This window comes from Balaenoptera borealis (genome assembly GCF_965194805.1).
Source record: "Balaenoptera borealis genome assembly, chromosome: 5".
NCBI lineage: Eukaryota > Metazoa > Chordata > Mammalia > Artiodactyla > Balaenopteridae > Balaenoptera > Balaenoptera borealis.
In genome coordinates this window covers 122,744,058-122,765,588 of record NC_138862.1, presented here as the reverse complement: position 1 = coordinate 122,765,588, position 21,531 = coordinate 122,744,058, and the positions used below count along the sequence as shown (strand labels likewise).

The following is a 21,531-nucleotide window of genomic DNA, read 5'->3' as shown; positions in this document are numbered from 1 at the left end:
GTAGGCTATAGTAGCAAATCAATAAATCCTGACCACTGAGCCAGATTTCCCTCTATTTGATGAAAACCAATAGTGGAATGTCCAAGTGTATCTTTCTTTATACCATAGTCATTTCCTGAAAAGACATCTGTAAATCAGAAACCTAAAAACAGAACCAGATTGGAATGTAAGCTCTGTGAGGATTTGTCAACAGCTGTATCCCTACTGCCTAGTATATATAGTACATGGTCCATGGTAGCCTCTTGATAAACATGTGATGAATACGTGAATAAATAGAGAAAAGAGGAGAGTCTAATACAGTGCTTTGCAGTGAGAAAGTGCTCAACAGATTTTTTAAATTGGATTTAAAGGAAATTTGTTTTATGAATCCATTCGAGAAGAGGAGGATTCATCTTTTGATTTCCTGTTTGTGTAAATCCAGATTTTCATATTGTTTGCTTACAGTGAAGATGAAATGAGAAAGCATTCTCGTTTCAGAGAAATATTATTAAAACTTTTACAGGGGAAAAGGCAAAACAAATCAGGGATGCCAAAACTCTTGTAGAATCCTAGGATTATTGTAGAAAACTCAGTTATCTTCTTGGGATCCACAACTTTTCACCTTCACAGCAGAGTATCCAACATGTTTGGGCAACAATTCACAATGTCATGTTTGTAGTCACTTGTCAGGACTCCAGAAGAGTTTAAGTCCAGTTATGGGATATTTCAACATATTTAGGCCACAGGGTCTTAAGAAAATTGCACTATTTAACTGTTTTAAACATGTTTTGGCTCTGAGAGATAAGTGAACAAGTTACCATCAGTAGGAAGCTGTTTTAATAACTAGCCCAATTTTCCAATGGATTTAGCCAAAACAGAAGATAATATTTATTGTTCCCATTATATGGAAGAAGAAATCATGGAAGACCCAAGTTATGACCTGAACAAAAGACAGCTCATGTTTCCAGGCACTGATAACACCCCCTACATTGGTTCTCACCAAACAGTCAAGGGATATAAGGATCCAGGAAGCTAGTGTTTTCTTTTAGTGAATTTTAATTTCATTTCACTTAGGTGCTAAGTCAAGGGCTATCTACGAGATCTTTCTACGCTAGCATTTGTGAGGACACGGATGACCAGAGGTCAAGCTGCATACCCAATGGATTAACCACCTGGGTGGGAGTGCTGGCTGCACTACTGCCCCATACAAGCTCAGCTCCTCCCTATGGCCAGCTTCCCAGGAGGGAAGCAGTTATAATGCCATGTACATCCTCACGGGGGATACCAGTGGGGATGTATTTAGAGAGAGTCTTTAGAAAGCTGATTGCTTACGTTTGTTTCAAATATTTTGAAATGTTGGTGCTTTCTGAAACCACTTGTGGAGTTATCTGGTTACATTTTGCAAGTGAGGGTTACAAATTATTTTAATTCATGGCTCCCTAAAGAGTTCCCCCATTAAACTCTGGTGATGCCAATGTCTCTCTTTCCTACACTAAGGGCCACCTGTCATTTCAAGGGGCTTTGGGGTCATGACTCATTTGAATGAATCAAATAAGCAAGACTTCATGAGAGTCAACCATGCCTACCTTGTTTGCTGTTGACCTCAGTACCTCCTGTATTGCTTGGCACATAGTAGGTACTCAATAAGTTGAACAAAAGGCATCTTACTTACATCCTCTGCTATCCCTCTGGCTTTCTACTTAAAGTAAAACACACCCTACCTCCAGACTGGTGAAGATTTTGATGAGCCACCCAAGAAGCTATCACGTCAAACTATCAATTGTATGCCAGGCACACTTAACAATAAGAGCATCACACACATATTAATGCCACCAGAGCTCACTGGATGGATTACCCGAACCAGAACCCATGGATTCTTCAGGTGGACACAGCCCACTCTTTGTTGATTACGAACGCTGCCTCCAAGTCCACCACTGACCTTGGGTGTGCCTTTTCCCTCCTTTGGGCTCAGTTGCCTCATCGATAAAACAGCAATCACAGAGCTAACGTTCCTTGTTCCTCTGAGAGTTTTTTGCTAAGTGAACTCAAGTCATTCACAAGGCCACAGTACCAACCCAATAAATAATTCATAGATGCTTCAGCGAGTCAGAATAAGAAAAAACTGCAATGCAGTGATCATCATTTAAAATGGAAATTGCTGCTTACAATATTCATACCTATGATTTAAAATAAGCGTGACTGTGTGGGATATAATGAATTCTGTCAAGTTTTAGGAGGAAAAGGGTTCTTTTCCCTTCTTGTTTTTTTTTTTGTTGTTGTTGTTGTTTAAAGACTACAATGCCGTTACATTTAAATCCATTAAATACTTGTTTCCAAGGATCATTTTGAATGATCCTGATGTTCACGTTTATTTTTCCTGGAATGCGGTCTGTCACACTTTGGTACAGGAAGGGGTCTGGTACCTGCCACTTTCCTTGCCAGACTTTTTAATGGAAAACTCAAGAGCTGCAACATCCACACATCTGCCATGGGCCTTTCATTTTCTGGGTAACATCTCAGTGCACAATTCATTTCAAGCCAGTGATGGGAAGGAAGTCTCCATCCATGTGACTTTGTAATTCTGTTACTGTGTCAACTTGCCAATCCATTGTTATCTTTGTGCTATCTTTACACTTACGTAAAATGTTGGCAACCACAGGATAACTCCTTATTTTCAGTTGATGTCGGCGTACAGGAAGCGCTAAAAATGATTTTAGGCTGCCCTTTTTATTTTGGAAGAAGTCATTCTTATCCTCTGTCATTCACATTTGTAGAACTAATATATACACATGCTTAAGGGGAGAGGTGATAACTGATAGAATGGATAGAGACTGTAGAAAGTAGACAGTCCAGCAGCATCATTAGTCACCTACGAATAAGGCAACCTACGATTCCTACACCAGCTGCAACACTGCGAATCTAAGCAAACCGTTTTATCTGATGTCTTAAAATCTGAATAAGGGGGCATCAATTTCTGCTTCTAACCTTCTCATTATAAGAGATTGTTAGTGAGGATGATAGGTGGCTCTAAATTCTGATTTCTGTATACAAATAAAATCAACACACAATTGGTGAGATAAGATACAGTCACCCAGGCAGAGAATGGCTTCTAAGCCAGAGCCAGGCTTGAATATATGAGATGAGGTGTACAAATTAAACCTAAGGAAGGATGGACCAACCATAGGAAGGAGGTCAGTGAGGCAACAGGGATCCAACTCTGCCGTGGTGGCCGTCCCTGCCCCGGGAGAGGGACCCTGCAGCTGGGGGAGGGGTGGGCATCCACCCGGGATGTGTCTTTTGGTGCCGAAGGGCAGCCTGGATGAAAAACACTAAGATTATCCCCCCTGCCTTGCTCTGCTTTCAGACTCACTTAGCAACCCTCAGATAATTAATTGGATTTTTCTGCTACATCAACGTTTTAGAGTAAATGTGCCCTGGATAGAAAATATTGCTTTCTTCCTTGATTCATTCATTCAGTGAATATTTATTGAGTGTCTACTATATGCCAAACACTGTTCTATGCTTTGATTACAGACCCAAATCCCTGTCCGCAGGAAGCATACATCCTGGTTGGGGGAGAATATTATAACAAATGCATAGAGTACATGCGGTGTCAGATGGTGATAAGCATAATGGTGACAAACGAAGCGGGGAAGGGGAGAGCGAGTGCTCCTGTTGGGACGGCTAATTTAAATATGGAGCCAGGAAAGTCTCACTACCAGGTTGGATGAAAGAGATGAAGGAGGGAGGCCTGTGAATGTCTGAGAGAAGAGCATCCCAAGCAGGGGGAAAAGGAAACGGTGCGAAGGCCCTGAAGCAGGAGTGTGCTTGGTGTATCTCAGGAAGGCCGGGGCGCTGGAGTAGGGTGAGCCAGCAAGAAAGAGGAGAAGAAGGGGCCAGAGGGACACTGGGGACCAGATTGCGACTTGACCCTTCTAAGGGCTGGGAAAGAATATCCCTCCCCATGAGGATACATATGATGATTTAGGAATTTGATGTCTGGTTTCTACTTGTGCCTCCTTGAGCTTGGCTAGAGTGCATTCATTTCTATGAAACTAAACCGTTCTCGGAGTCTTTGGCATATTGAACTTTCTGCCTTTGAAAAGTTGAGAACATGATTCAGAAACTTGGAGACTCCTTTATGGTGGTGTTCTTAGGGTGACCGACCAGGACCCCTAACCTTATCACCTCCTATATCTTCAACAGATGTTTGGGATGTGAACTCTTTATGACATAATGTAAGCAGTCATAACAGTCATCGCTTTAATAGTGACATTCTGGACGTATGGAAATGGGGTATATGTGTAGATAAGAGCTATCATGGACATAGGGTTGTCAGTGAGAGAGTTCATTTAAGTATATTTATGGATTTTATCATTATGTAATGCCTTTCTTTGTCATTACAGTCTTTGTTTTGAAGTCTTTTTTTTTTTTTTTTTGGCTGTATCGTGCAGCATGTGGGATCTTAGTTCCCTGACCAGGGATCGAATCCAAGCCCCCTGCAGTGGGATCGCAGGGTTCTAACTGCTGGACCGCCGGGTAAGTCCCTAATTTAGATTTCCACAGATCCGGGCTTGGATCATGGAATTGACACTAGCTATGGAAACTTAAGAAAGTTAAGTTCTTGGAGACTTTGTTTCTTCCATCTCAAAGAGAGTCTTTGTGAGAATGAAACCGAAAGGGTGGTTATTAGGATTAAACGAAAGAATGTTCTCGATATCAAAGCACTGGTGCTCAGTAACATGGTTCCCTTTCTCATCGCCCCTTCTCAATTTCTGCTTTGCACCGCAAGACTCACAATTGCTGCCCACAGGGAATCATAATGAAATCTTAACTAATCGTCAATTTTGGCACCATAGGCTTCCGGCAACGTTCTTGAACAGGAGAGCACAGGCTGTTTTTGTTTGTTTTTTTAAAAAATTTATTATTTTTATTTGTTGCGGTGCGTGGGTTTCTCATTGCAGTGGCTTCTCTTGTTGCGGAGCCTTGGCTCTAGGCGTGCGGGCTTCAGTAGTTGTGGCACGTGGGCTCAGTAGTTGGTGGCTTGCGAGCTCTAGAGCGCAGGCTCAGCAGTTGTGGTGCACGGGCTTAGTTGCTCCGCGGCATGTGGGATCTTCCCGGACCAGGGCTCGAACCCGTGTTCCCTGCATTGGCAGGTGGATTCTTAACCACTGCGTCACCAGGGAAGCCCGCACAGGCTGTTTTGTCAGAGGCCAAGACAATCAGCAGTCCATTTGTGTGGTACTATACCCTTGGACCCTCCCTCTTACAGAGCTGTGGAGGTGACATGAAATTATAATGTAAAGCACTCAACACGGTACTTGACCATGGTTCATCCTTATGGAATGTTAATTTTTATTATTTTTATTTTTCTGTAGCTTTCGGAAAATTTTTATGGGAATGCATATGTATTAATTATGCTATGAAAAAACGAAAACAAAAGTATATGAGCAATAGTAACTTGTTTTATTGATACCGATGGTGAGTTAAGAGCATCTTTGTATCCTTGGGTCTGAATATTGGGCATAAGTTCAACGTGAATTGAGTACTGTGACACTTAGTTTTACATGTTTACTTGACTAGGCTACCTCGTTATTCAAACAGACCCTAATCTAGGTGTTCCTGTGAAGGTATTTTCTAGGTGTGGTTAACATCTACAGTCAGTTGACTTTAAGGAGATGATCCTCAATAAGGTGGGTGGGCCTCATCTGATCAGTTGAGTGGACTTAAGAGCAAAACTGAGGCTTCCCTGAGGAAGAAGAAGTTTTGTCTTAAGATTGCAGCATCTCAGCTCGTACTGGAGAGTTTCTAGACTGAGAGCCTGCCCTACACATTCTGAACTTGCCACCTTCACAATCACATAAGCCAATCCCAATGTATGCGTGTGTGTGTGTGTGTGTGTGTGTGTGTGTGTACTCCTGACTGGTTCTGTGTCTGTTTCTCTGGAGAATCCTGACTTACAAAGGTGCATATGAAGGCTCATTTCTTCTTCTTCTTTTGTCAGTAATTCTTTATGATGCCTCATTTGCATGATGCAATTTTACTAAAATGAAACTTGAACAGCTCCAAACTGCAAAATCCATTTCTTTCAGCCTCACAATTTCTTTTTGGCCTCAGCCAGGCAATCTGACCCCGGAGTTGGGGGGATCATCCCTACATTGACAGCAGCTGGCATAGTCTACCCATGAGGTTCATGGGGCACATCGCCTGGGTTCTAGGTGGGCAACAGGATGAAGATAAATGCCAAGGGGATAATTTGTCTCTAAAAATATGGATAAATCAAGAGTTTACAGAGTGGAAACTGGTTGGTTTGCTACACTCTGGGTATGAATTCAGAGCATAACTAGGATATAAAAACTCTGTTGTCTAAGTGAAAATATATTTATGCAGTGATGGTAGCCCCGCAATTTCTAGGATGAATGCACAGGAGGACAAATTACCATGAGAAGAGATATTACTGAGAGTGTAAGTCTGCTTTCATTTTTTGCTAGTTTGTCCATAATCATATGGAAATAACCCCCCGGTGAAATGTGAGACAAAAACTATGACATCATCTGAATTTATTGTCACTGCTCTAAGCTAAAAATTTGGGTGGGTTCCTACTTACATTGTCTTGTCTCCAAGTTATCTTTTCCATTTTGCTCCTTTTCTTCATTATAAAGCATTCCTTACAACACTGTCAGAATTTGAACAAAAACATCTTTTATCTAATTTCTGATTTGCCATTTTGTGATATTGTGATTTATAATAAGAAATAGAAATTTGGTCTTCATCCCCAGTTTTGGCAGAGAGCTCCTAAAACCCTTGAATTTCCTAAGTGATGAAAGCAAAAAGGCATCCCTCTGTTATGTTAATGGATGACGTTTGGGCCCCAACTAAGGTTGGGCGCTGGATGCCAGGAGAACCCACCATGTGATTAGAGGGCTGGAACTTTCAGTTCTCGCCCTCACCACCTCTGGGGAAGAGGAGAGAGGCCGGAGATGGAGTTCAATCACCAATGGTCAATAATTCATCAGTTGTGCCTATGCAATGAAGCCTCCATAAAACCCCAAAAGGATGGAGTTTAGGAGAATTTCCAGGTTGGTGAACAGGTGGAGATTCGGGGAGAGTGGTGCACTCAGGGAGGGCGTGGAAGCTCCATGTCCTTTCCCGTACCTTACCCTATGCACCTCCTCCATCTGGCTGTTCCTGAGTTATGTCCTTTTATAATAAACCAATGATCTAGTAAGTAATGAGGTCTTCTAGCAAATTAATCAAACCCGAGGAGAAGGTCATGGGAACCTCCAACATGTAGCCGATAGATCAGAAGCAGAAGCATAGGTAACAACCTGGGCTTGTGACTGGCGTCTGAAGTGATGGTGGTAGGGGCAGTCTTGTGGGACTGAGCCCTTACCTGTGAGATCTGACACTGTCTCCAGGGACATAGTGTCAGAATTGAGTTGAGTTGTAGGACACTGACCTGGCGCATTGCCAGGTCTTACGGTACATCTTGTCATAACCAAGCAGCCTTTATATGTACTCTTTAGCCACATTTTTATAACTTCTTACAAATTTGGTTATCAGATATTTTAAGCAATGGCAGGAGAAAACTGTGTTTCCAGAAGAGAAACAAACTGGAACATAAACCAACGTAACCTGCTAAGAACTGGCTTCCCTCAGAGAGACCAGTGACTGGTTAATGAGGTACCAGAACCTCCAAGAGGCAGTTAATGGCCAAGATGGACCACTTTTAGAGTGATGGTAACCTACACTGTCCATGAAAGCTCAAGATCGAGTGAGGCAAGGTATTTGCCCATAGATAACAGAAGTATGGAAAAGCAAAACTGTAGCCTCAAAAAGCCTCTACCTTCCACATCTCATTTCATAATTCTTGGAATGTTCTACTTTTTCAGAATTGCTTTCTAATTTTAACCTTGTTTTACTTTTGCTTATCTCTGCAATCTTCAATTGGCTTCTCTTCACTTCACTCTTACTTATTTTTTTTTTCTACAGTCATTCCTCAAATTTGCTTTCCTTTCCTTCCTGCTGTGAATTTCCTGTATTTCTCTTGCTTCTTCTCCCCTTTCCATTTTTACCTCTTCTTCATCTTATTCTTTGAATTTCTTTCCCCTGTGCTTAATTCTTCTTCCTTTCCCTCTGATCTGTTGTGGCTTTAATCATTGCTGAGCTGCTTTAAAATCACCCAGTGACTGACATTTTCTCCCTGAAAGGAGAGGGATTTGTGACTGTGGAAAACTAACTACAAAGACCCAACACATTCAATTTTCAGCACAGTTCTTTCCTTTCTTCTGTGGCGCTTTTGCCTGGGATTAGAGGTGGACCGCTTACTGCAACTCACAATGGCAAAGCCCTTCAGGCCTTACTTCTCAGCTCTGTGAGTCGCATGGCAAGGTGTGTCTGAGCCACTATGTTTACACTGATTGCTAGAATTTTAAAATTGCCCGTCACTAGAAAAAGCTTACTCAAGTGTTTCCTGGAAAACAAAGTAGTATTATTTCACAACGTGATGACCAGACTTATTCTTCTCCTTGGACTATTCGTCCTCCCTCCCCCCTCCCCCTTCATTTTTTTACAGCATGAAACAAAAACAGACAAATGTGTTCCTGGCAGAAGGGTGAAGGAGCTTTGTCACCCTGGCCGACTCCACCAGAAGTAAGATTTTTACAAAGGGACGAACAGTAAAATTAGTAAAATAGATCAATTTTTCAGGACTCTATGATTTTATCATAGGGCATTAGGAAATAGTAGATTGCCACGAACACACCAAATTCATTTGCCTCTGAGAGATTTCACTTTAGCTCTTTGTAACACTTAAGTATGGACTACACAGCTTTTTACGTTTTGAAATCATTCTTTTGGCTAAATTGGCTCGTGAATTCACTTTACCTTTCTGTGTTTCTTGAAGAGCAGGAGAGCATACCTCAATGGTTAAGTGCTCGAAGCCAGTGTATGTCATGTAGCAGGACCTGGGAGGTTATCATTATCAAAGGATACTTGTGGTCAAAGCTGTACCACATTCTGAAGAGACAGGCACTCTCTGTTTTTGTCGTGCTTTTGCCAGAGTTGTTTGCTTCCTAGGGAGAGAAAACAGAAAAAGGCATTGGATAAATGATCACTATAATTATTGATATATAATATCAACATTAATATATAGTATGTATATAATATTAATATATTTTAACTATAAAAATATGTGTCAAGCCAAATTAAACTTAACCGCTTTTAAAAAATCTTTCCAGATACAGGTATTTTCATCTAAATGCTGAACCTGCTGCCAAGCAGATTAGCTCATGGATCTTGCCATAGGGGTGACGTTCTTGTGGCACAATTCAACGTTGACTTTTTTTCAAAATTCCTATTTTATTAAACAGCTAAGAAATGCCACTTTGTTGACACCAGCGAACATGATATTTCTGTCAGATTGCTGTTGTGGGAATTTTGCAGTTACTTCTGTCAGATTTGGATGGTATTTATTTACGATTTACCAAAAGGTCAAGACTATAGGGATAACAGTCTAATAATTGTTAAACTAGTTTTCATTCATTTTATTTTTGATAGATCACTAGCAAAGCCTATGGTTAATTTTTGATATCTTCCCCCTTCGATTCTTAAGTTTTGAAATAGATATTCTGGTTAAGAAGCCTGGACTAATTTAATAACTGAATGAATGTGTTTGTCTCCCCCTGACCCCATGTTCACTCTCTCTTTTTTTTTTCCCTCAAAGGACCACAGTGGGAGGGAGGAAGAAAAGGACAAAAGAGAAAGCATTTGATAGGCGTTTATGTAACAGTAGAGGATGAAAATGTGAGAAAAAGGGAAAAAGGTGAAAAATTTTTGTGAACTTTAGGTAGATGATGATGAACATTGCAATGTGGTATGAAGGAGATTCAGTGACATTTTTACCTCTTCTGTGTATCTCATTTTGCATATTAAGAGAATTCCAGACTTCAATCAGTTGTAATTATCTTCATCATTAAAAGCATTTATATCTTAACATGGACTTCATTGCTTTGTTTGGGCCCTCGGTTTCCAGCCCAAATTGTATCAGGAGTTCACAGTCCAGTAATAATGTGAACATTCTCAAGAAATCATGAGGCATGGAAGACAGTGAGAAACCACTGGCTGCTCCAAAGCTAGCCCTTAGTTGAACCCAAGCTGATTTACTTTACTTTGTTTATTTACTTTTTTGCCCCTTTCCAGACAGTTCCACTGATGGTTCATGATAAATAACTGAACACAAAAGGCTGTATTCTGCTCTCTGAAACACATGTAAAAGCAGATGCTGCAGTCCCATGCCCCACACACAAAAGGGGAATACAAGAATGCTAAGTGTGGTCCCTCCCTTTCTAGTCAGCATTTATCCTTTGTCCAAAATGGTTGAAGCAGACACTCAACAATAAAATGAAAACCCAAACTGGCAGCCCTTCTCATTGGTTGTTTTAAGATCTCTGATTTCCAACACTGAACAGTTTCCTAAAAGGCGTTCCTTAGTGTGCCACTGTTTTACGTGATGTTGATGGAAATTCTGTGTCGATTGTTCAGGAAAGGATGGGTTTGAGAGTGTTAACCAGGTTTGTTATATTCAGAAATTTTTGGAATCTTTCATTTGTAAGTGAGCGTTGTAAATCTTTGAGAGGGAAGCCTTTCTCAAACTTACCTGGTCATGGACCACAGGCCCCATTCCCAAGTCCCACAGTGGGACATCTGTGATCTTTTCATGGATGTCAGAGTTTCATAGATCTGTTTTCTGATAGACCCAGAGTGCCATGCCCTGTTATCTAGAGCTAGAATGTACCCATCGCATTTCCACAAAAGGGAAACCAAGGTGTCCAGTTCAATTTCCATCCTTCCCTGAACCTTTCTCTAGCTATTTCTACCCCAAGAAAGGTGTCAGATTTGCAAAGTCACTGCTATACTTAGTGTTTTCTTCATCATCTTGCAACATTTGCAAGTTGTTTCTGAGTCACTGTCTCTCAAACAGGTCAGCACGTTGGGGCTCATCTGGCAGAGTAAAACTGTTATCCCTAAACTAAACGAGGTAGTAAAGCTCTGGGCTAGCCCTGGGGAGTTCTCTCTCTCTTTTCTTTTCTCTTCTTTTCTTTTTTCTTTTCTTAAGAACAATAAGGAGTTACAAATTTTATCCATCCAGAGGCACAGGTAATTTTGATAGCTGACAATATCTACTGTTGACAAGATAGTCATTGAAGAAAATTGATAGAAAGGAGTGTAAGCAAATTCCTGTTTTTTTGTTTGGCTGTTTGTTTCTAAGTTAAGGTGGGCTGTGTAGTGTTGAGCTTGGCTGGCAGTCAGGGGCCCAGGATTCTAGCACCCACTCCACAGCAGCCCAGCTGAATGACATTTGTAATAATATTCCCCAGCTATGGAATGCTCTTTCATTCCTAGGCAATGTGCTGGTCACATTATCCAGTCACTAACTTTTTCAGTCATTGTTTTTCAATTTTCACAACAAACCCTCAAGGTAGGTTGCGTTATACCTACTTTACAGGTGAGGACCTAGAGAGGCCCAGAGAAGGGAAGAGATGAGTCCAAAGTCACACAGCTAGCAAGCTACAGAGCTGGAATTTGAACGTAGGACTAAAGGACTCCAAAGATGATGTTCTTTCTGCTGGTATCTCACTCAGCCTTTGAACTTTGGAAAGCACACACACTGTATGATATTTGGGCTATTTGGGCTGCAGTTTCCTCATCTGTAAAATGAATTGAGGGAATTGGATTGGCTGGTCTCTGAGGTCCTAATCATATGGAAAATACTGTTTTTTCATTAATGACAACAACAACAATAACAGCTGGTACTTCTTGAATAGATGCCATGTGCCAGAAACTGTTCTAAGTGCTTTTCATATATTATTATTCCCATTTTACAGATGAGGAAACTGAGGCAACTGGCACACAGAGAGGTTTCCAAGCACACTTGTGGCCTCTCAGCAGCAGCCATGATTCCTGTCATCTAGGTGGGTGTAAGTGAAGAGCCAACTAGGGCAAATGGGTATCTGACTAGCAGATGAGGTCAGGATACTGAAGGTTGAGATGCAGCAGCTATATATCCCCCCAAACCTAATGAAAATGCATGGCTCCCCTCAGCTGGGTGAACACTGATGGGTTGGAAAATGTCCCTGTAGAAACTTAACTTCAGTGTTAGAAATTTCTCTAGACTCCTAAATACTGGTTTCAGGGATTTCTCAAGGTCTTGGAAACCCTCCCTGCCTTTCACTCCCTTTTTCCTCTCCTTTTTATTTTATTTCCTGAGGGGAATATATCAGAACTTACAGGCACTCCCGAAAGAGCTTATACTCTATTTCTGGGAAATCTTCCAAGGTTATTTTTTGCCAGCTGATGAGAGCAACACATACTAGGTAGCATTTTGGAAAAAGTGTTAACACTTGCAATCTATTTTTCAAACTTTAATTTACTTGGGATACTGGAGATGTTATTCATTTCACTGCTTTGTAGAGAAATAAACTGGGTTCCAATTAGAATGAAACATAGAAAATGTTTTTCCAGGTAAGGGAAATACCATGGATGACCCAGCATTGACTTTTCTGCTGATCTGAGATAAAATGTTCAGTGTATGTCTTAAATATCTGTTGGCCCAGTTCTGGATCCATTCATTTATTTCTCTGAAGTTATTGATGACTTAATAACTCGGTTATGAAAGGCCATCAATAAATGAGTAGAAATAAATGAGTTAGTCCACTGTGTGCTCTGCTTGTTCACTGGGGGCTGAAGATAAATGTGCCAAGGGAAGGCCAGCCTTTGCAGTCACCCTGGAACAGGGAAGATACCCAATGAGGCAGCGCAGAGGGCAAGCCCCTGGGAGGGCCCAGATGGGCAGAGGACAGCAGGTAGCCTCAATTTACCTGGATTATTCTGAAGCAGAGATCAGATCACACCCGAGGACAATGGATATAAGCAGTCATCAGAAGAAGAATCTGGAACTTGGTGATAGTCTCTTTATTGCTAGCAATATGTCTTCTGTTTTGAGTTCTTTGATGCCAGAGGGGCAGTGGCATGCACGTTGGAACAAGCAGAGGATCCAGAAACTAAAGACCAAGATCTGAGTTCTGACTCTCTACTGTCTACCATTTAATAATAATAATACACTTTCCAGATCTGAGCCTCATGTTTCACAGCTGTAAATGGGAACTGGAGGTCCAAGGGCATTGAATGTTAGCTTTTATTTGCCCTTGCTACTTCTAAGAAGCAGAGTGTTTGATATATGTGTAATTTCTGTTTCCTTTATTATCCTCCATTTCTGGGAAAATGTAAAAATGACTGGGGCATTTGCTATCTTTCCTTTTTCTCCTTAAACAAGGGAATAGATCAGAGGTTGGGAAGTGGCTGAGCACAATAAGGAGTGAGCAGTTGTCTTTTAAGTGACCCCTCTAGCACCACCCTAGACAGGGAGCAACAGGAAAATTAGGAAGGTACTCTTTGTTTTATGCTTATTTGGATCCCTGAGAGAAAACAAAGGTTCTGGCCAGAAATCTTTAAAAAAGAGACACTGGAGCAAGAGGGGATTGTTTGCTGTATTAACCTTAATGAAAAAGAACTAAGCAAATGTAAATACATTCCTCTATCAATATTCAAATCAGGGGCCTTTGCTAAGTGAACCGGAGGAACTCTGCTCTGGGCTAGTCATATGGGATTACTCCTCACTTCAGGGGCATTCAATGGATTAAGAGAGAGAAGATTTTCCTTTCTATTTCTAAGATTTCATATTCAATACTAATGTCAGTGGAGGTTGTACAGAATGATGACAAAGACAGATAATTATCATAACAAATCTGTAGAGTTCCTTACGGGTTCCAGAGCACTTTTTCAAGCAGTAAGTGTGAATGGGATTTGACAGCAGTACTTTTGCCTTGCCATCTCCCAGTGTGGAATGTATTCATGTAATAATTTCAAGTTTACTGCCTTGCTTTACTGATTACCAAGGAGAAGACAGGATTCTCTGTCCCTAAAGAGAACGATTTCTGGATTCTGAAGAAGGGGGACATGATACAGTTGAGAGTCAATAGGAAATCTTTTTCAAATTTATGTTTTAAAAGGTAAAATTAACTCTTAGCCTCCACATAGAGAGTACTTTATACAAATATTTTCACCTTCCTCACACTACGATAAATTCATAAACGTTCCCAAGAAGGTATAGTCACAAAATACATGCTTAGGGAGAAAGAATGAAGGAAACAACTAGATAAGGATGGGTAAAAATGCCAAGAGGAAACGTAGACATCACAGATACACTACCAGATGGGCTAAACTCATGGTTTAGCTACCAAAAAAAAAAAAAAAGGTCTGCTTCAAATAACTTTGTCCGTACAAGAGATTCGGCTTAACCCAGGGAAAAATAAATTGTTTGGTTCAGGTAAATATAATATTTTGGTGATTTAAAAATGTATATTCACAAATTCTTTGGTACTTGTCCCTTTAAAAGATGGAGACTAATTTCCTTTCCTATTGAGTGTGGACGATACATAATGACTCATTTTTAATCAATGGAATGGGGCAGAAGGGATGGTGATATACAAAGCTAGGTCATAAAAAAACATTGTGGTTTCCTCCTTTCTGTCTGTGTTGAACCACTTGAGGGACGTTAGTTACCATATTGTGAGGACCCAAGTCACTCTATGAGAGATCCATGTGGTAAGGATCCGAGTCTCCCTGCCAACAGTCAGCAAGGCACTGAGGCCTCCTGCCAACATGGAAGTGAGCCTTTCAGACCCAGTCAAGCCTTCAGATGACTCTAGCTCTGGCTGACATCCTGACTGCAACGTCATGAGAGACCCTGAGCCAGAAACACTCAGCTAACTTGCTTTCAAATTCCTGACACTTAGAAACTGTGAGATAATAAACGTTGGTTATTTTAAGCCACTAAGTTTTGGGATAATTTGTTCAGCAGCAATAGAAGGCTGATACAATTACATATTGGAATTATAAGTTCTAGATGTAAAAGGCACTGGAGTAGAAAATGCACCTTGGAACAAGAAGATCTTAGCTCATGCTGTTCCCCAGTGACAGTGCCCCAAACCACAAACACCATAGCAAAGATAAGGGTTCTACATTTAGACTTGTGATTTGAGTATACAGTATTATATTTTTGTCTGAAAACAAAACAAAACAATGTTTCCCCCTACAAAACTACTTGCAAAATACATAATGGCTGATAAGAATAACTGGTATCATAAATACATGATAGAATTCAGATATTGGGCAACAGGCAGCAAAGGGCAAATGAGGTAAGCCCTATATTCTCTTTTCTTTCTGCCTGGAGGCCCTTTCCCAATTGTAGCACAAGCAGCTAGAGTCCAAGCAGAGAACAATTCAAGCTGAGAGCCACAGTCTTACTGAGTTGAAGAACTACAAATTGGAGATTGGGTGTTATCGAAGTGGCTGGAATTTTGTTGTTGTTGTTGTCTTGGGAAAGTTACTTTAATTCTTTGAACTTCAGTTTCATCATTTATAAAATGGGGTTTATAATATGTATCTCGATTGGTCAAGGTAAAGATTAAATGTGATTTTACATATGGCACCTAATTGCTAAATTGAGGCTACCATCTTCCTCCACTTCCTCTTCCTCATTATTATTTCTGTTTTCTAGAGCATGTAATTATAGAATCTGTAAATATAGATTCTATATTCTATTCCATATATATATATATGGAATTTAGTCTTAAGCAGTAAAAATGTAGTGGGGAGGGTGTATACTTTTGGGTGTATAAGCCGTAAGTAAAACCAAAATAAATTCAGTGTTGGCCAAGGGAAAACCCAAGATACTTGCTCTGAAATAGTCATTTTATTTTTCTCAAAGTACTATTAGTTGCAATAACATAAAAAAACCTTCATCTGGGTCAGGTCAATTTTAGAGCTTACTGTTCTATTTCTGAAATATTTGTTGGTATAGCATGGAATTTACATTCTGTGAGGCCAGCTCCAACAGCATGGGGACATAGTATGGAAAAATATTGATAATTGTTAGATCTGAGGAACATATACGTGGGAATCTTTATTCTGTTTTCTATAGGTTTGTTAGCAGTATCTAGAAAATATTCACAAGGCAAAATTAAATTTTATTTAATGACTAGATGACCCTACCATCTGCTAATCTCTTTCCCTCTTGAACCTACTTACATTTCCAGCATTTAAGTATCAATTGTGCAGAAGAACACATACTTTTATTCTTCTCCAAATGAGCTCTTTCAGTTTTAAGGCTGTTTTAAGTTATGGTTTTCTGGGATTTGGCAAACAAGTCTTTGTTCACCTGACTCATACCCTCCGTATTTTTACAGACACTTTGTTGTATCCCTTCTTAGTGCTAGTCTTTCTGCTGGAGAAATCCTAATTCTTTTATTCTCCCTCTGCTCATTGAAGCTGCCCTTCTCTGGACCTTTCTCAGCTCTGCTTTGACTTTCTTGAGCTGTGGTGACCAGCACTTATCCACCCAGGTTACACACAAGCATAAATGACAACCAAAACCAGAATTCAATGAAGGGACTTCTCGAAGCAAAAATAAAAGTGGAAGTTAGCATTAAGAGAGCATATAGAGAAGCCAGCATAGTGTTCAAAATAAAATTATGTTGGAAAAGATGAAAATTAGCCTCACTGTCACAGTTGGCAGAGTCGGAGATGGAAGAAAAATGAGTTTTTAAAAAAGTTGATTCCATTACTTTTAAGTTCCAAACCTGCAAGTTTTTGCTGCCATCACACATAGAATGAAATCAAACGCACCACCGAGGCCAGTGACCTGGCCCCTCTCGGTCTCTCCTAATCCACCTGCACTGGCTCCCACCTTGCTCACTGGGCTCCAGCCACACTGGCCTTCTCGCTGCGCGTGGAGCGCACCACAACCCACTGTGAGGCCAGGGCCTTCATCTTGCAGTTCCCTCTGGCTGGACTGTTTCCCCCCAGAGCCCACATACACATCTCACTTCTGCACATCGTTCAGGACTCTGATCAAATGCCACTTCTTCAGAGAGGCCTGCCCTGGCCAGCCATAGCCTCTCCTCCATTGTTCTCCATCCTTGTACCTGCTCTACTGTGCCCATTCTCTAAACATATAGTATGTAGCTGTTTACCTTTTTTGTTCCCAGGGTCCCCCATTAGAGCGTAAGCTCTGTGAGGGTGAAGACTTTGAATTGGTAACTGCTGCATCTTCCTCACACTTAGATTCGTGCCTGACACGGGTGGGTTGTATGAATGAATAAATGAATGAACGAATAGACGCACGCACACCAATTAGGAGTGGAAGTTCTAGAACCAGATTGTCTGGGTTCGAATTTCACTATGTGTCCTTTGGTACGTTATTTAGCTTCTCTGTATACAGTTTCCTTATTTAAAATACAAGCATAATAACAGTACCCACTCATAGGTTTATCTTGGAAGATAAATGAGTTAACACAGATAAAGTGCTTAGAACAGTGTTAATAACAAGAGTCAGTACTCCACAAATATTAGGCTGATCATGAAAAAGGGCAAGAAGGGAAAAAGAGAAGCAATCGTGGCAGCCCTTCTTCGGTAGCTGGAATTTTCTATTGAAAGATTAAGGTGGGCGTGGTGCTCCAGCGAGCCTCACCTTCTTTATGATTCCGGGCTGCCAAGGACACAGAATCAATGACAAGGAAAACTTCTTGTTGGGGCGAGGGTGGGGTGGTGGAATTTTGTCTCAGGGTTTTTTTTTGTTTTTTTTTTACATTTAAGAGACATAAAATCACAACTGCGATACCTTCCATTTCTCAAAGTGGCACATTTGCATAGACTATATATTTAAGGTTTAATACTTGCTTGTGGAACATCCTTTTTAAAGCTTCTGGGTCTGGTATGAGTAAGAATGTAACACCATTCACACTCTCAAGGTATTACAAGGCAAAAAGGAAAATTGTGACATTGCTGGTCAGTCACAGCCGCAAGCTCATATTTCCCAAAGGTTATTTTACTCTCCAGAAACAGAGAAAAAGGAAATTCCTTCAAAAATATGTACATGTCATTACATATGCTTATTATTGATTTTGATAGTATATGATCAGTAACTGCCACAATTATCTGAAAGTTTTAGCTTTTGGCAAGTAAGAATAGTCTTTATTTTCAGAAGTTGACCAGTGCAAAGATTATCCTATTTGTTAATGCAAGACCAATTTAATAAGTGCAAGCTGAGTGGAAAAATGCAATCCTCCTAAGAATTAGGTTTCTGGTCTGTAGTCAGAGCAACAGATGTTGATAATAAGCGAAGAGTTGTCAGGCAAAATGAGGGCCGACAGGTTCTTGACACATAGTTTGGAAAGTACCAAAAAACCCCCTCTGTCCAGGTCAAGTGGCAGCTGCATGGGCACTGTGGTTTGTTACTTCTGGCCTGAGCCCACCGTTTCCTGTACTTGACATTGAACATAAGAATTATTCCAAGGGTGGAAAAAACCTTTTTCTGAAACGTAGTTACCTCGGTAGTCAACCATCATGAATAAGAACACTTCCAGGACACTTTTTAAAAACAATAGCAGCAGAAGATCAGTAGGAACCATGTAAATTATGCCAAGATTAGTTAGATAACTCTTTATGTGTCCTCTACAGGAAGCCCCAAGTGAGAAATTGAGGCCTGTGAAGTTCTGTACAGCTTGAGGACAGAGTATAATTTTCCCCTCTAATTAAAGTAATTTAGTATATTACTGGTCACCATTTCCTTTCCCCCGCTTTGGTTACCAGAAAGCTTACTTGTGGTTCAACTTTAGCAAGTACGTAGGACCTTATGATCTGCTTATTCATGATTCTTTTTACTCCTCTGGTTTTGTTCCTGCTTTCATTAATTTTTTTAACTGAGTTTTAAAGTTCTTAAAAAATATTTTACTATTATTTTATCATATGTGGTGGTGTAGGCTGCTTCATCAAATCCTTCATGAGATAAGATGGTTTTAATGAAATTAATTAAGTTAGGTAGTTTTCATAAATATAATTCTAACAACCTGGAGAAGTAGACATTATTATCATTCACATTTTACAGTTAGGAAAATTGCAATTCAAAGATGAAAATACTTGCCCAAGATCCAAATACCATGTAGTTTTCACTGTACTATGTTGTACTATCTCATTTCTCTAATAACAACAACAACAAATACTTTTTACTGGTTTAAGTATCTTCAGGTAAGAGTAATTACTAAATTGACAATGGTACGAATGAGCTAAAATAAAGTACATTTAAATTACAAAAGAAAAAAGTTAAGCTAGCAGGTAACCTTACCAATAATTATATGTAATTGTAAAATATCAGGCAGTTAGAGGAAGATGAAGGATTTTCTTTGATGAATCTTCTTATTCTATCACTTTTCTTTTACAGAAAAAGATATAAGAGAAGGACAAAATTTAGATAAAAGTTCTACGTGAAAGTAGGAGAATGGATTAGTTGATCTATACGAGATTTATAAAATGATTTGTGAAAATCTGTACCACCAGCCCTCCCTAAGGACTCATTACAGCCCACCAGTGAAAGGAGATGCTTTGATCCCCTTTCGAAGGTCACCACTCTGGCCCTAATCCCAGTACGCTGACACCCTGCTGGGCTCCGTCCTGCAGTTAAGTGTCTTTCCTGGGCAATAAAGTCTGTGAAAACAGCACCAGCATGGGCTTGGAACACATGTGACAAAAACATTCAAAGTACATATGAGCCAGGATCATTGCCAACTTCATTTTCCAGCCCTTTGTGTAGAGCATAGGATCCTTCCCTCTTTACATGAACCAGGAAAGCAGCAGTATCTTCCCTGGCGGCACTAACCAGCTGTGCCTCATTGATGGGACTGTAGGAAACAACACCATGAAATAAAAGAGAGATGGATCCTCTTCAGATCCAGATATGATCAGGACACAATTCATTAAGCAGCACCGCTTATTTAAGATGTTATTCTCTCATGTCTGTCTACCTGCAATTTCAGCAAGAGGTGCAACGTTTCTACACAATTGTTTGCTTTATGTACTGAGTTAAAAATGACTAAAGCAAAATTGCCAATGACAGGTTTTACTCTGATGTTAGATTCAAGTCCAGAGTTTGCGGAGACTACACTTCCCTTACTCAAGGCGATAGCACATTGTTCTGAATAATTTTCCCTGAGGATTTTCAGGCTGTGCTTTTGCAGCTTTTCAATGTTTCTGTATTTCTGTATACCTGGACCTGATAAATGAGAAGTCATGCAGGAGAAGCAGGCCCATCTGTTGTGTGCCCAACATGCATCGAACGTGCATCAAGTAAATTTCACTGAGATGACGGCGCTAGCAAGTTGCTGGGCAGGGATTTGAACTCCGGGCTGCCTGATTCCAAGAGCTGTGCTCTTGCTCCTACACTGCAGTTTCCAGGCTTCCTGCAGCCGCAAAGAAGGCACGAGTGTATGCTAGTTCTAAGCACTCTAGAGGTTATGCAAAGGTTATCGACACCCTGAAATCCTGCGTATTTTAGAGTCATCTGATTTATGTTATCTGCGGGGGCAGCCCCCTTTAGAATGAGCCTCCTGGCTATGGAACAGAAGATCTCATATCGCTGTACTCTATGCGTCGGCGTCTTTGACTTGCCTGGTGTGAAGAGGGCTCCTCCTTCTGATCTTCATCTGGGTCCACACCAACCCTGTTAAAGAGAACAGAGGACTGGTAAGGGCCTTGCTGCAGATGAGATGAGACAGCCTCTTGTGTCAGATCACCTGAACCAAAGACAATATGAATCAGAGGAAAGGTTCGGCAGAAAACCCTCCTACCTCTCCCTGAATCAAAAGAACTTCAAATAGATGTATGGCAAGAGGAGAACTTGTACAGCTGGGCCTCTGCACAGCTGGTGAGATGGGGCACCGACAGCTGTTCCCTGCTGCTGCCTTTCCCAGCAAAAGAGCCTGAGAACCTGGGATAGGAGCGCTCAGGAAAAGACCTCCATGGCCCCCAAAACAGGGATCCTAGAAGGAAGGCCACCTGCTCCTCCTGCAGGACTCACTGACAAAACTGCTCTGGGAATGTGGTGGCCCAGGCTGGAGGAGGCTCCCCAGGACAGAGAAAAAACAGATCCTTTGTCCAGATGCTCACGGAGGCTGGCAGCAGGGAGGATCCAGGTTTGTGGGGCCTGAGGCTTATACAATTTGGGGGGCTCTCTTTAAGCAAATTAGTACAAAAATACAAATAGAAAATTAGGGATGAAAGTGACTCTTTGAAGAGAAAGAGAAAATAAATTATAACACATTTCATAATTTTAAAATCTGGCAAATGCAACAGACATCTCCACATCTATAAAATACATAATATTCCAATTAATTTACTGCCCGACATACCTCTAAAATAACTTTTTCCTCCTAAGTTTTGCCGGCATGTTTTGTTACTCTCTTTATATGATATAATGATTTTGTACAAGAGAGAATAGGAGGACAAGGTAGTCTCTCCTCTAGCAAGAGTCATCACAATTATTAATAATTGGGAGGCATTAAAACATGGTTCCTTACACACAGACATGCTTGCTACGTGCAGCACTGCTAAAGGTTTATACCCCGAAAAGACAAGATTTCTGATTAATTTCACTTCACG

General features: G+C 40.7%; 1 protein-coding gene across 1 annotated transcript in view; it reads right to left on the bottom strand.

Annotated features, from left to right (window-relative positions):
• The window catches only part of SLC9A9 (solute carrier family 9 member A9), a 555,669-nt gene that overhangs the window by 99,142 nt on the left and 434,996 nt on the right, over window positions 1-21,531 (bottom strand). The window contains exons 13-14 of the mRNA XM_082393417.1: window positions 20,538-20,593; window positions 8,974-9,049 (exon numbers count right to left, since the gene is read on the bottom strand). Of these exons, the coding sequence (XP_082249543.1) occupies window positions 8,974-9,049; window positions 20,538-20,593 (132 nt within the window). The remainder of the gene's footprint in view (window positions 1-8,973; window positions 9,050-20,537; window positions 20,594-21,531) is intronic.